This window comes from Chiloscyllium plagiosum, chromosome 2 (assembly GCF_004010195.1).
Source record: "Chiloscyllium plagiosum isolate BGI_BamShark_2017 chromosome 2, ASM401019v2, whole genome shotgun sequence".
Classification (NCBI taxonomy): Eukaryota; Metazoa; Chordata; class Chondrichthyes; order Orectolobiformes; family Hemiscylliidae; genus Chiloscyllium; species Chiloscyllium plagiosum.
In genome coordinates, this window is record NC_057711.1 from 38,851,002 (window position 1) to 38,866,200 (window position 15,199).

General features: G+C 40.0%; 1 protein-coding gene across 2 annotated transcripts; it reads right to left on the reverse strand.

The window, feature by feature from the left end:
• Nucleotides 1-1,217: 1,217 nt before the first annotated feature.
• Nucleotides 1,218-14,546, reverse strand: LOC122559027 (protein mab-21-like 3). Of its 2 annotated transcripts, XM_043708158.1 has the most exons (5): nucleotides 14,266-14,546; nucleotides 13,762-14,187; nucleotides 9,309-9,525; nucleotides 1,639-1,816; nucleotides 1,218-1,548 (listed from the first exon to the last, which is right to left on the reverse strand). In XM_043708158.1, exons 2-5 carry the CDS (start codon nucleotides 14,183-14,185, stop codon nucleotides 1,315-1,317), a joined length of 1,053 nt encoding a protein of 350 aa, XP_043564093.1. In that variant the 5' UTR covers nucleotides 14,186-14,187; nucleotides 14,266-14,546; the 3' UTR covers nucleotides 1,218-1,314. The 2 variants fall into 2 exon arrangements, with proteins under 2 accessions (XP_043564093.1, XP_043564082.1); XM_043708147.1 differs by having other exon boundaries at nucleotides 13,762-14,545.
• Between the last annotated feature and the right edge of the window lie 653 nt (nucleotides 14,547-15,199).

Consider the following 15,199-nt stretch of genomic DNA (forward strand, 5'->3'; position numbering starts at 1 on the left):
TCCACCTATGCTATTCTTGACTGAACAAAAAATGTGGAGGTGGATATGGATATGCAAATTCTCAGGCTCAATCCCAGGGTTGTTTATGGGATGAGCACACAATAAGTTAAATCAGCTTTCACTTCTTCTGAAATGGTAAGATTGAGGAGCTAAGGAACTGAAAAGTCTTTAGGATCTTTTTCATGTTTTAGGGTTCTGGAACATGTTATCTGGACATATACTAATAAGAACAGAAACATTGGGAGAGATTGCAATGAAAATGAGTGTATCTTCTTGGTGCACAATATATGAAACCTGCATAATTTTTCTTTTAATGTATTGTAATTTGGTGTGAGCATGCATCTAGTGCAAAGATCATATTGAATTAGTGTAAGTGTTTTGAACAAACACTGCTGTCAGTGTGGAAGGGCAAAGCATGGTCCTGCCATCTGAGCCACAAATTCAACAATAAAACAAATCTAATCAAGTGGAATCACATTAGTTTAATGAATTGAGTACTGTCATTGAACTTTGTATTATGAGCTTGTTAAAGATAAAGATCTGATTACAGTGTTGTTAAATAATTGATTGTGTTTAACGTGAAGAAAGAAATAGAACAGTGTAACAGCCTTATTAAGAGCACACTTCATGTAAAATCATACCATTGGAGACTATTTTGGATTCAGGCCTCAAAAAGGATCCCAGTATTGGATTTTGGATTACTGCAGGTAAATTCAGCCTGATGTATAATACAAAAAACGAATTTTACAAGTGGGAGCATTAGGGTTTGGTTAATAATATAGTGAATCTCCCAATTATTTGTTGTAACATTGACTTTATGCATTCTCTAATAATTTCCAGAGCTATAGCAGATGAAAGGACTGGCTAGCTCAGTTGGCTGTACAGTTAGTTTGCAATGCAGAGTGATACCAGCAGAATGGGATCAATTCCTACACTGGCTGATGTTCCCATAAAGGACTCTCCATCTCAGCCTCTCCCCTCACCTGAGGTTTGGTGACCTCAGGTTAAACTACCACCAGCTGTGTCCCTAATGAGGTAGCGATTCTATGATCTGGTAAGACGATGCTGCCTTGACTTTTACTTTAAGGTAGCTGAGTGGGGGAAATGCCCAATGCAATCCTAGCTGCAGTTGGTTTACAAATGATAAACAACACATTTAATTAAAGCAAATTAGTTAAAGCAACTAGTTTGCTACAAATGAATTATTAGTTAACAAATTAATTACTTAATTGCTTTATTTGCTTTAATTAACTAAAGTCTAATATATTCCTTTAGAGCAGGTATTTAATTTAAACCATTTTTTTACAAAACAGTTTAAGAAAGCTCTTCTTCTGGATTTTGTAGAATATTGCAGATGTTTTCTTGTAACCACAGGAAGGTTTCCCCAGCAACATATTCAAAGAGGTTGTTGTTGGTTTGATAATAATGATCCAGGCGTTTCTCATTACAGCATTGGTTTAAAACATCCAAGAAGTTGCAAAACGACTTTCCCAGAGAGTTCCAGTGCTGAGATTCTGGATACTTTTCTCTCGCATGTAAATAGAGAATCTGCAAAGGAGAGAAACAGTGAGAACATGAACAAGGTGATTTGTTAATTAAAATGAGTAAAATGAGTAAAAATGAGTAAAAAAAACCTACCTTCGTCATGAAGGACCCAAGAAAAGGTTGGCTCTTTCCCTGGTAGTCTTTGCGTAATTGATCCTTTGTCCAATTGTAGCCATTGAGAGATTTAAAGATTTTGAAAGCTTTTTTTCGATAACCACCTTTGCTATCAATTTTACCAATTAAGTAGGCATCGATCCTTGAGAAGGATGGCCTTTTGAAACAAAAATGCAAATTGGTAATTTTGCAATATGCATCATCTGGTTAGAATTGTTTACTGAATGACTATACGATTTGGTTCTGTAATTGTGGCATTAATCAATTTCTAATTACCGCAAAGTCAGTCTTTGAATGTGTTAATTACCCACACTTTTAAGATTAAAAGAAGGAATCAATAACAACAATAACTTGTACTTTTTTAGGACCCATAATGTAAGAACAAAAACACAAAGTGCTTTGCAAAGGAGCAATCAAATAGATCCTAGGACAAACAAAGATATAACTTGAACAAAAGTTTAACTAAAAAATGTGGCTTTTAAGAAGAATGTTTAAAAAGTCCAATAATAGTGAAGAGGGGATTAAGGAAATGGACGCAATACCATAGACTAGGAGAAAGTGAGGAGTGCAGATGCTAGAGATTAAAGACAAAAAGTTTGGCACTGGAAAGCACAGCAGGTCAGGCAGCATCTGAGGAGCAGGCGAATCCCTGATGAAGGGCTTATGCCTGAAACATTGACTCTCCTGCTCCTCAGATGCAGCCTGACCTGCTGTGCTTTTCCAATGTCACACTTTTCGACTCAAACCATAGAACCTAGCTAGGGAGTAGGAGAGAAGATTCACAAGGTCAGTGTGAAGTGAAAATTATAGGCCTGAGAAAGTACAGAGATAGGGAAGGCTTTAAATATGAGACTTAGACATTTACAGTATGCAGTATTGGAGGGTTGGCATCAAAAGTTTTTAGTGATGATATTGTGTGACTGAGACTGGTGCCAATAAGATATGGTCAGTTAGATAAGTTGAGTTTATGCAGAGTCGTTGATGAGAGATCAACATTGAAATGCGATGAAATTTCTAGTGGAGATATGTTAAGGCAGAGAGAATTAGGCAAAGTTATGAAGATGTAAGTAGACAACTTTTTGATTATCAGAATTTAGCTTTGAGAGTTTTGGATTTAACAGGTTTGGTTGAATCTGTGACAGTGTTTGGGGAAAGGTTAGAATTTATTCCAGTCCTATTTGGATTGTGAAGTTGACCAAGACTAGAGATTCAGACTTCTTAATTTCTAGCTGGAGGTAATTACAACTCATTGTGTTGCACGAAAGGGCTGTCATGTGTTCTACAACACAGAGGCAGTGAAGGGATTAAGAGAGGCGCAGAGCTGGGGGTCTTCAGTGTAATTAGTAAGCTGACCCCATACCTGCGAACAGTGTTACTGACGAACAGCATCTAGGTGAGTAATAGGGAGTATCTCCTTAAGACAGCCAGAAGACAAGGTGCAGCAGAATCACGAATAGAATAACAAAGCAGGATTTGAAGAGGTTTTGCAGGTGGAGCGTTGTGAATAAGAAGAAAGACTGCCACGTGCCTGAATCCTACCTGCCTCCTGAGTCTTTGGCCCAGGGTGAGGGGGACAGGGTTTCATTCCTACAAGTATAAGCCCTAGCATGGAACCAGTTGGGCTGAATGATCTGTTTCTGTAATATATGTTTTGTAATCCTCACAATTAGATTAGATTACTTACAGTGTGGAAACAGGCCCTTCGGCCCAACAAGTCCACACCGACCCGCCGAAGCGCAACCCACCCATACCCCTACATTTACCCCTTTAACCTAACTCTACGGGCAATTTAGCATGGCCAATTCACCTGACCCGCACATTTTTTGGATTGTGGGAGGAAACCGGAGCACCCGGAGGAAACCCACGCAGACACGGGGAGAACGTGCAAACTCCACACAGTCAGTCGCCTGAGTCGGGAATTGAACCCGGGTCTCTGGCGGTGTGAGGCAGCAGTGCTAACCACTGTGCCACCGTGCCGCCCACCAATTACTGAAGATACTTGGGCTGTGTTCATATAACAAAGATTAGAAGCAAGTGAGGACAATCCTACACAGCTAGAAAACAGACAAGATGTGTTGGAGCACAGTAGGGTGGTCTACGGTGTCCTGAATTTCAGGGATTGAATTAAATACCTTGTTTGTCCCCACCCCACGCGGTGGACCAAGGTGGACAAAGTTAAAAATCACACAACACCAGGTTATAGTCCAACAGGTTTATTTGGAAGTACGAGTTTTCGGAGCATGTTGGACTATAATCTGATGTTGTGTGTGTGATTTTTAACTTTAACTAAGTAAGGAAAACCTAGCTCTAACTAGGTATCGCTGGGTATTCAGTGAGCGCAAATACACTTTCTGATTAAAACAGTGTCGCACGTATAGACAAAGACAACAAAAAACTGTTCATTATAAAATGTCTTTAAAATAGATCTACGGAAAATAGGAGCAGGAATAGGCCATTTAGCCCTTCAAGCTAGCTCCACCATTCAATATCACTGAGGTAGATCATCCAACTCAGTACCTTTTCCCACTTTCGCTCCATACCTTTTAATCTCTTAACCCTAACAAGTATATCTAATTCATGGATGTAGATTTGAAAATTAACCTTCCAGCTCAGTGAGCAAACCTACATCCAGAACCTCAACCTGAGCTCCAAATCTTCTCAAAACTCGTTAATATCTAACTCATCTTGAAAACATTCAATGTTTTGGCTTCAACCCCTTTCTGTGATATGCTCACCTGTGGAAGACATTTCTCCTCATTTCAGTCCTAAATGGCCTACCACCTATCCTTATATAGTGACCCCTGGTTCTGGACTTCCTGGACATTGGGAACATCCTTCCTGCAGTCTTCGTGTCTAGTCCTGTCAAAATTTTATAGGTTCTTAGATTATAGATTCTCATTATTCTAAGCTCCAGTGAATGTAGTCTTAAAAATCCAAACTCTATACATCATTCTTGCCATCTCAGGAATCAATCTAGTAAACCTTTGTTGCACTCCCTCCATAGCCAGAACATTCTTCACCAGGTAAGGAAACCAAAGCTGCAAACAATATTTCAGGTAAGCTCTCACCAAAGCCCTGTGCAATTGCAGAAAGACATTCATGCTCTTGCTATGAAGAGCAACATATCATTTGCCACCTTCATCACCTGCTGACCCTGTATACTTACTTTCAGTGACTGGTGCACAGGGACACCTAGGTCTGTTTTCCAATCCAATACAATTCAGACAATAACATACTTTCCTGAGTTTGCTCTCATATTTATCCACATCATACTTCATCTGCCATGCATTTGTCCACTCACTCAGTTTATCCAAATCACACTGAAGCAACTTTGCTTCCTCCACACAGTTCACCCTCCTACCCAGCTTTGTGTTGTCTGCAATTCATTATACTGAAATATCTTCAGTTCTAATGTTCTAAAACAAATTTGGACACAAAGTCATGTTAAGAAGATACTAGGAGAGATGACCAACAGATTGGTCATCTTCTTAAAAGACATAGAGAGAGGTTTTGTCTGGGGTATCTCAAACACTCAGGTCTCTGGCTGCAAAAGACATGGCTATCACTGGTGGAGCTGTTAAAATTGGGATGCACAGGAGATCAGAATTAGACGAAGATGATATGGCTGGAGTAGATAACAGAAATTTGGAGTAAAGTGATTTGAAAACCAGGTTGAAGGAGGTGTTGCTTAACTGGGAGCCAATGTAGGTAAACAAGAACATGTCTCATTGATGATTGGTACAAAGTAGAATATCGGTCACAAAGTGTGGCTGACTTTAAGTTGCAAAGAATGGAACTTGGAAAACCAGTTAGGAGTTGGAATAGTCAAGTGTAGAGGTAGAAATGCCGTGGATGAGGTTTTCAGGAACAGATGAGCTGAGGCAGTGTGGGGTACAATTATATTATGGAGAAGGAAACAAGGGATCTTAGTGATACTGAGTATGTGGATGATATGACACCAAAATTACACCTAGTCTACCTCAGACTCTTAGAGTCGTTCAGGAAAGCGACAAAGTTGGTAAGTGGAGAAGAGAGTTGGTGACAGGGTTGGTAGACAATGGCTTCAATCTTCCAAATAATTATCTGGAGGATATTTCTGCTCAGCCAGTATTAGGTGTTGGAAAGGCAATTGGATAGTTTAGAAACAGTGCAGTGTCATCAGTGTACATGTGAAAGTATTTTTTAGGTGATGTTTTTGAGGAGCAGCATGTAGATGGGAAATAGGAGGGAGAAATTGATCTGATTGTGCGAATGTGAATGGCCTTGGAATATTTTTATAAATTAAATGCAAGTCATTCTAAATGAGTTGCTCATAACATCGAGCACATTAGCACTCAATCATGGGCAGTGGTAGATAATACTAATGCCACTGGACTCTCATCTAAAGGTCCACAGTTATGGTCTGGGGCATGTGTTTGAATGCACCAAGACAACTCGCAGAACTAAAATCAATTAATCATTCTGCAATTAAAAGCTTATTATTATGGCCATGAAACCATTGTTGCTTGTTGATTAGTTCACTGATGTCCTTTAGAGAAGGAGGTCTGCCATCTTTACCCATGTATGATTCCGTAGACTTGGCAATGTGATTCACTCTGAAGAGTCCTCTGACATAGTCTATAAACCACTTACTTTAAGAGCAATTAGGGATAGGCAACAAAAAAAAACTTTGACTGGGACAAAACACACATCCAAAGACAGGCGAAACAAAGAACACACAAGAATTCGAACCAGAACTCCATTAATAAACATGTCAATTTAGACCCTATCTACCTTCCCTTGAAAGAAAAAGAATCAGAAATGACATCACCCACCTTAAGAAACTAAGACCGATAAATAGAGACTCAAGAATACCACCAAGCACTTCACCGGAGACTCTCACTGAAGATGTTTCCTAGTATGGTGATGAAATATCTCAAAACAAACCTTCCAGCTCAGCGAGCTAACTTACTTATAGGCAACAAATGTCTATCTTGCCAACAATCCCACATCCCATGAAAGAATAAAGGCCCATACATTTATAGGAAAAATTGTTGTTAAATTACTTTAACTAACATTATGATAAACTTTGCATGCAACATTGGTAACTAAAAATTATTCCTACCACTATCACCACCAATAACCATAATCACACTGATTGATATAAGGTAGGATTTGAGCATATGGAGCTAGGGTAATGCATTATCATCGATGGAGGATTGGTCAATGACAGGATGTAGAAAGTAGGGTGAACAGGATGTATTCAATTTGGAAGATTGTAGCTCTTGAAATGTTACAAGAATCCATACTGGGGCCTCAGTTATTGGTAAGCTCTGTTAAAGACTTATATAAAGAGATTAAAATTAATGCATACAAGTTTACTGATAGCAAAAAGCTACTTAAAATAGAAAAATAGCTTCAACCTTGGTCAGTGACTGTTAATGTCCTAATGTCCTATTATGTGGATTGATGTGCTGTGACGTTCAGAGCTTTTAGAATCATCACTAAACAGCCCGACAATGCAGTTTAAAAAAAAGTAAAAAATAGGTCTCATTCTGTGAGCTGCCAACCAATGTCTGTTGAAAGGAACCAGGACGAAAGAGTTCAATCAGCTTGCAAAGCCCAGAATCTCAACATCAACTGTTCACCTACCAATGTTACTGGTAACATCAGCTGTAATGGTCAGCTGATAATCTAATATCTACTTTTCACGGTTGACTCAGAGACTATAATTTCTTTAATTTTTATCTGCTTTTGGACTCCATATTCCGTTCTGTTAATGTTATGATCTCAGACAACTTTTTTACTAGACCAGTCAGAATCCAGTCTGTAATTTGGTTTGATAGATCCTATTTTGTTTTGTTTTTATTTGATAAGGTGGTCTTTCACTGAAAGAAAAGCACACAATGTAGAGATTTGATTAACAATAAAACAGAAGTTTATTACACAAAAGGAATGAAGATAAAATAAAATAACCCAAAGTAATTTCAGAGGACCATGAACTAATGATAATGTGAGGCTCAAAGGTTTGGTGACCCCTTCCTTAGAATTGACTTTTCTTCACAAATGCTGCCAGACCTGCTGAGCTTTTCCAGCAACTTCTGCTTTTGTTCCTGAGTTACTCCATCTTCAATTCTTCTGTTTTTAATTTTGTAATGTGAGGCTATTCACTTTCTAATAGTAGAAAAGCAGAACTTCTTTAAAAATGGTATTAAAATTCAAAATGTTGATGCTTGTAGATTTTTTTTTACTTGTTCAAGGAATAGAGAAAATTAACATGCAGGAACAGCAACCAATTAGGAAGGCAAATGAAATGTTGGCCTTTTTTGCAAAGGAATTTGAATACAGAAATTGTGATAAATCAGTTTCTGTTCTGTGTGTTTGAAGTTGGCAGCTGTAAATGTTTACATTTGATTCTGCTCAGTAATAAGGATGGAATGCTCTGAGGTAAAGTTTAAAGAGGTTTAGTGTCTCACAGGGTTGCTAAATCTGGATGGGTTGCTGAGAAATCCACAGAATCTGTCTTGATTGTCCCTGCTATTTGATATACTTTGTAAATGATATATTCAACCAGAGTTTGTTTGTTACCTCATGCTAATTCTGGTGCTAGAGTACAAGTATATTGTACATTGTTTTCCTTTTCATCATTTGCCTGGTAATGCTTATTTTGCTTGTTCAAAAACATGCATTTTTTTCTTTAATAAATATCTAGGATTTCAAACTTTGCTGACTTTGAACTCAAATTAAGTCGTAAACTAAATCTAGCAGTCTCATCCAGGCTTACGGTATAAATTTGGCAAATCTTCTCTGGGATTGTAACAGAATAATTAAATTTTCTTACAATTGTATAGGGCTACACTGAGACCTCATTGGGGAAACCATACAAAGTTTTGTCTCCACATCAAAGGAAGGATAGAGCTGTCTTGGAGTTGTTAAAGAGAAGGTTCACCAGAATGATTGTTGGCATGAGAAAGTTATCCTCTTATGGGAGGTTGAGTGAATTGGGCTATATTCTCTGCAGTTTCAAAGAATGAAAGGTGATCTCAGTGAGACAAAACAAGGTTGTGAAAGGGGTTGCCAAGGTAGACACTGAAAGCTTGTTTCCCTTGAGTGGAGATCCAGAAAATGGGGCAAAGTCTCATGATTAAGAGCTGATCCATGACTGGGATGAGAAATGTCCTCATTCCGAGGATGATGAATCTTCGGAATGGTCTACCCCAGAGCTGATGGATGCTATGTTCTTGATTCTATTTAAAACTGAGAGACAGAGTTTTGAGCTCTAACAGAAACAAAGGATATTGGTGGGAAAATGAAGTTGAAGGAGGAGATCAGATTGTATTGCATTGCATTGAATGACTGCAAGTTTGAGGAGCTACTCCTGCTTCTATATCTTACATTTTTATTTTCTGATGACGTTACACAGCCTTAAGTGCATTCTCCAGAATCACGACAAACCTATAATGCCTCTACAGAGTGTTTTTTATCTATTTGAGTGGATGTAGCTCAAAACATTCACAAACTCACCATTATTATTATTTACTGATATTATAGCAAGTAATCTCCCAGCATGCACAGTGCAAAAGTTATCATATCCCACTAACATTACCAATTTACTATTTTCAATAAAATCAAACAAAATTTGATGTGGCAAATACAACTGTTTCATTTACCTCCAATGTATTCCACGACATGTCATGTCTATCCCCATTTTTCTGACAGATTCTTGTTGTTGATAGGTCAGCCACTTGGACTGACCGTTCAGCCATTTTGGAAAAGGCCATTCCACATTAGAGAACCGAAGGGCACTTTCAATGCAAAGCACCAAATCAATTTTTATCCAGTCGATCTTCAGAGGCAAAGCTGTAGCTGTGATCGTGTTTTTCTTAACTATTAACAGAAGTTTACTATTAGTTAAATACATAAGATATCAAGCCTTTCATCCCAATATATGACACTTTCAGAAAGATATGAATAACAGGGGATTCAGATCTGAGTATCAGTCATTTCCCTACACTCCCCCTCCCTCCAACCCTATGCTATATAGGTCATAACTGCACCTCCCTGGAAGCCAAGGTGCTCCTGATCATGGATGAATCCTCTTTCCATATTGACCTGTTTCCCATCCATGCCATACTACATTCCCCATTTGGAAACATAATTGCTCCTCTTCACAACTGGCATCATCCTTCCCTTCCAGCTTGCAGCCCCCAATTCCAATGAATGGTTTTTAAGCTTCCTTCCCACAGCAGGTCCCTCCTTGTCAGCTCCTTTAACACTCTTCCCACTTCATTTCTGAATGGACAGAGTGGCCTCCCTTGAGTGACCAAACCAGACAGTCCTGAGGAGATACCACCCAGAACTGAGTGTCTGTGAGGAAGCTACAGAACTAAATGTGATCCAGGCATGCAGGCCCTACCTGAGAACATCCCAGTGGGATGTCTGACCATGGCCAATACCTGGATTGATATTAGGTCTGCCCTTGACTTACTGTGTCAGACCGCTGACTGACAGATGCCCCCCTGAACCTGGGGAAACCTAAGACTTTGAGACATTGCAGCTTGCTTGCTGCAAATACAGTGTGTTTGCTGAGTAAGCTGCCATACAGCAAGATGTACACCCCCAAAAATCCAAGAGAACTGCAGATGTTGTAAATCAGAAACAAAAACAGAAGTTGCTAGAAAGGCTCAGCAGATCTGGCAGCATCTGAAAGCGAAACCAAAGTTAATGCTTTGGCTCTAGTGACCCTTCCTGCAAGTTCTGAGGAAAGGCCACCGGACTCGAAAGGTTAAGTTTGATTTCTTTTCACAGATGCTGCCCTTTCTGCTGAGCTTTTCCAGCAACCTCTGAAGATGTACACCCATCTTGAATGAGGATTGCTCTCAAAATTGCAAGCTGCCTGGTTGTGTGAGACTGAGCTAATTCTCAAGGCATGTGAGCCTCAAAGGCAGGCACGACATGAGTCACAGCAAGTGAGTTGGGAATACAACCTGGTCCAGTTCACAAGCTGGGTTCCAGTCATTGCACAAAAAGAGTTCGTGCTGTAGCCTTTCAATGTTAGTTGCTGGTATGCGCTGCAATGCAGGTCTACGTTTCCTGAGTGTTCTGCAAGTGGATTCGAGAGGTACCACAATGGCCACGAGGAGTTGCCAAATATTCGTAGACGAAGGGAGTTTTTAGCTGGTGGCCATGGATTGTGACTGAGATGCTGTTTGGTGCTCAGCCACATGGAGGTTCCTCACAGCCAGCAGTGAACTGTAGTTGCCGGGTACCCACTCTGACTGTCATGTCAAGAATTCTTGATGTCTAGTTTGCTTGGTAAAATAAGAAATTGAATGTTATTGGGGCAAATTGCAACGTTAATAAAATGTTTAACAACTCCCTCTCAATTGGCAACTAGTGAGAAACACAGCTCACTGCTTGGCAAATACATAAAAGATGCTATGAGTTGCTCCAAACAACAAGATAGATCTTGCCTGACTGCTTGCTCAGTTCTTGCACAAACCTCACGACAGCCCACATTGCTCAGACCCTACAAGATTCCAACCACAATCTAATCACTGAGTCAATATTACTTCATGAAAGGGAAATCATACCTAAAATAAAATTACTAACATTCTTTGAGGAGGTAAGAAGCAGGATAGATAAAGGGGAACCAGTAGACATAATCCATTTGGATTTCCAAAGGCATTCAATGAGGTACCACACATAAATCTCACTTTATAAGATACAAACCCATGATATTGAGGAGGATGTTAGTTAAAAGGGAAGCAGTAGACATAATATATCTGGATTTTTAGAAGGTGTTTGACTATTGAGAGCCCTTGGTGTTGGGAGTAGTATATTAGCATGGACAAAAGATTGGCTAACTAACAGAAGACAGACAGTTGATATAGGGAGGAACTTTCAGGCTGGCAACCTGTAACTGGTGGAATGGTGGAGGGATTAGTGCTATAGCCACGATTACCTACAATATAAATTAATAACTTAAATGAGGAAAATGAATGTACTATCGGTAAGTTTGCAAATGACACTCAAATAGGTGGGAAGTTATTTGTATGCATGTATAAATAAGCGAATAGGTCCATAAAGGAAGTTTGTGTGTTCATTCTGTGAGTGAGGTGGTCCCTGTCAGTGTGCGTCTGTGTGTATGTGAGAGAGTGACTGTGTGTGTATAATTAAATCTCATGTGTGTCTGCTTCTGTGAGTCTGTGAGTGAATGAGACTGCATTTGAGTGAGTGAGTCTGTGTGTGGGAGTGAGTCTACTTGTCACTTTGTTTTAGTGTGTTTCTGAGCAAGTATGTGAGTCTGTCCATGTGAGACTGTCCATGTGACTATGAATCTGTGTGAGATTGTATGTGTTCGAGAGATTCTGTGCGAGACACATATATGCACTCCCACCTCCCCAGCCACCTCCAGCTCACTCCACTAAAACCTATGCACATACTGGGCCGGGAGAGGAAGAAAACATAGGCTCAAAGGCAACCTGCTTCACCCCTAGTCTCACATGAAGCGTGGCTAGACCAGCTTGGAGTGTGGCCCTTCAGGAATAAGGTCAGTGATAGTTGGATCCAACTGCTTAGCAATTACCTGGGATTGGGATCTAGTCAGCTTCAGTCTCTGGCTGTGCTTTAAATGAGAAGACAAAAATCTGTTTTATTAATTAATTCCAGTACTTAATTGTCACTTTCTAATGGTTATCTCCATAATAGCTTATTTTTAAATGATCTGTTTAAATGAGCTTTCATTTTTCTTTTGCCCTGTTATAGGAAGGATATTATTATGTTGGAAAGCATTCAGAAAAGGTTTACCAAGATGTTGCTGGGACTGGAAGGTTAGAGTTACCAGACATCCTGAATAGGCTGGGATGTTTTTCACTGGAGCACTGGAGATTGAGGGGTAACGTTATAGATTATAAAATCATGAGGGGCTTAGATAATGTGAGTGGCAGATGTCTTTTCCCTAGGGTGGGGGATTTCAAGACTAGAGGCCCCATTTTAAGGTGAGAGGAGAAAGATATAAAAAAGACAAGGGGTAATTTTTTTTACTTAAAGTGGTATATGTATGAAATGGACTTCCAGAGGAAGTAGTGGATGTGGGTACAATTATAATGTTTAAAAGACATTTAGATAAATACATGTTTGGTGGGATTAGATTACATTACAGTGTAGAAACAGGCCCTTCGGCCCAACAAGTCCACACCGCCCCGCCGAAGCGCAACCCACCCATACCCCTACATTTACCTCTATACCTAACACTACAGGCAATTTAGCATGGCCAATTCACCTGACCTGCACATCTTTGGACTGTGGGAGGAAACCGGAGCATCCGGAGAAAACCCACGCAGACAGGGGGAGAACGTGCAAACTCCACACAGTCAGTCGCCTGAGATGGGAATTGAACCCAGGTCTCTGGTGCTGTGAGGCAACAGTGCTAACCACTGTGCCACCGTGCCGCCCACGGATATGGACCAGGAGCAGACAGGTGGGACTAGTTTAGTTTGGGATTATGGGCAGCATGGACTGGTTGGACCACAGGGCCTGCTTCTGCACTGTACAACTCTATAAGTTATGTTTTCCGCACACCCCAAGTTTTACTTTGAAATACAAGTTTAATGTTATGCCAAACTCTATCTTTCTGCAATTTGGTCAATGATCCCTTGAATGTGACAAATAAAATCTGTAATGTGACCCCTCGGGTGAAAAGTTCAGGCAAACAACTGGTGAATTACCATTTCCTCCAGTAGCATTACACCCACACAATCCTCTCCCTTACAGTTTTACTCTGATCAATTAATGAGACTAAGAAAAGACAAAAAAAAAATCACTCCCACAAAACAAATGGACATCTGGACAATAGTTCTCAATTTTTTTCCGAAGCATCAGTTCTCTTTTTTTCTGACTCAGTCACATATTGCCTGTAGTCCAAAGGGTCCAAATGCTTTTCACCATCCTGTGAGATTTTTGGTGTGAATAGACATTCTCCAGTGTTTTACCCAAATTAATTAAATCAACTGGTCCACTGGCACTGACTTGATCATTAAATTCGAGTATATTTACTCATTACCCTTCATACTGATTGGCTGAACTAGGTTTTTAGGTAAGGCCAGGGACTTGTGTTTTTACCTGCAAAGTAAGGGTCGTCCTTGTAATATTTCTCTTTGTAGTCGCGTACCAATTCATACAGTCTCGAGATAGTTTCATCGTGAGAAAGGCACCTCCAATCTCCATCGACATACTCATCGATGGAAAATAAATTCAGACTTTGGTCAACTGCAGTAACCCGGAGTTTATCCTTCCGCAAGGGAATGAGGACATCAAGCTCATCGACAGCCTCGGCTTTGGTTCCGTCAGCAATACTTCCCACTTGGATAAAATAGTCCGCAAACAAATCGTCTTGACTGTGAATAAACTCCAGAAGCTGTTTTAGCATCCGCTGTAAAGTGACCTTCTTAACCTTTTCGCCTGGCTCCATTTTCACAAAATCTGTGTAATATTTCTGCAGAGGCTCTTCCAGAGCCTCACTCATTGCATGGATTCGCAATTCCATTTTAACTCAGTTCGCTTTACAATAATTCTGAACCTTTTGGTTGTAGTTTTGTTTGCTCTAAACTCTTGACGCGAACAGATGATTGTTGAAGGAAGTATTTAGACTTCCTGTCTACAGAGCTATTGCTGATAAAGTGCTTTCGACTGTGCTGCACAGCACTAGTTACTGTACATTGCTTCATAAGGTCATAACAAAGTTAAATCTAATCGGGATTTCAGGAGAAACCTGATTACACAAAGACTGATCAAACTATGAAATTAACTGATAGGGTTATTTAGGGCCATATATAGAGAAGCCAGGTGAAGGTTTGAGGGAGAAATAATAGAATAATGTGATAGAGTTAAAGGGAGAGTTCAGAGGCTACTGTAGAACAATGTTTCAGAATGGACCAATCGGGCCAAATGGCCCCTTTTGAGGTGTGGACTCTTTCACAATCGCCTTACTCTGTTACTGAACTTTGATACCATAAGATGAAGTGGTATACAGTAAAATTTGATATGTTCAGAATGATGGTGGAGGATGGGTTGCTCCTATGGTCAGATTAGAAGTTTATTTTATTTGTTCATAGGCTGTAGATGTCAATGTCTACGCTAATATTTATTATCCATCTCTAGTTGCTCAGAAGGTAGTTAAGAGTCAACCACATTACTCTCGGTGAAGAGTTACATGTAGATCAGACCAAGTAAGATTAGTAGGTTTCCTCCCCGAAAGGACATTAGTGAATCAGATGGGTTTTTACAACAATCACAGCTGATTGGGCTAACTTCTCATTCCATCTTCTTTTACTGGTGTTGGATTGTAACCATCTGCTGTGGGTAGGGATTTAAATCCATGTCACATGCCACCACATCCTCCTGGCATGCTGTACTCTGCACAATTAGAGCAGGCGATGGGTTAGATTTCGAGGACCTGGGGGAATAGGAGCAGTCTTTCAAGGGCAATGGTGAAGATACTGGGTTATTGGTTATGATGCCAGCAGTTGATTTGCATTGTGGAGGTGAGTTACCCCCTCTA

Excerpts from the sequence above, each read along its gene's own strand:
- LOC122559027 (XM_043708158.1), bottom strand. The coding sequence starts at position 14,185 with ATGGAATTGCGAATCCATGCAATGAGTGAGGCTCTGGAAGAGCCTCTG. Across the intron at positions 9,526-13,761 it reads GGACGACCCTTACTTTGCAG|TTAAGAAAAACACGATCACA; the intron begins GTAAAAACACAA and ends TTCTGTTAATAG. Across the intron at positions 1,549-1,638 it reads TTGGGTCCTTCATGACGAAG|ATTCTCTATTTACATGCGAG; the intron begins GTAGGTTTTTTT and ends TCTCCTTTGCAG.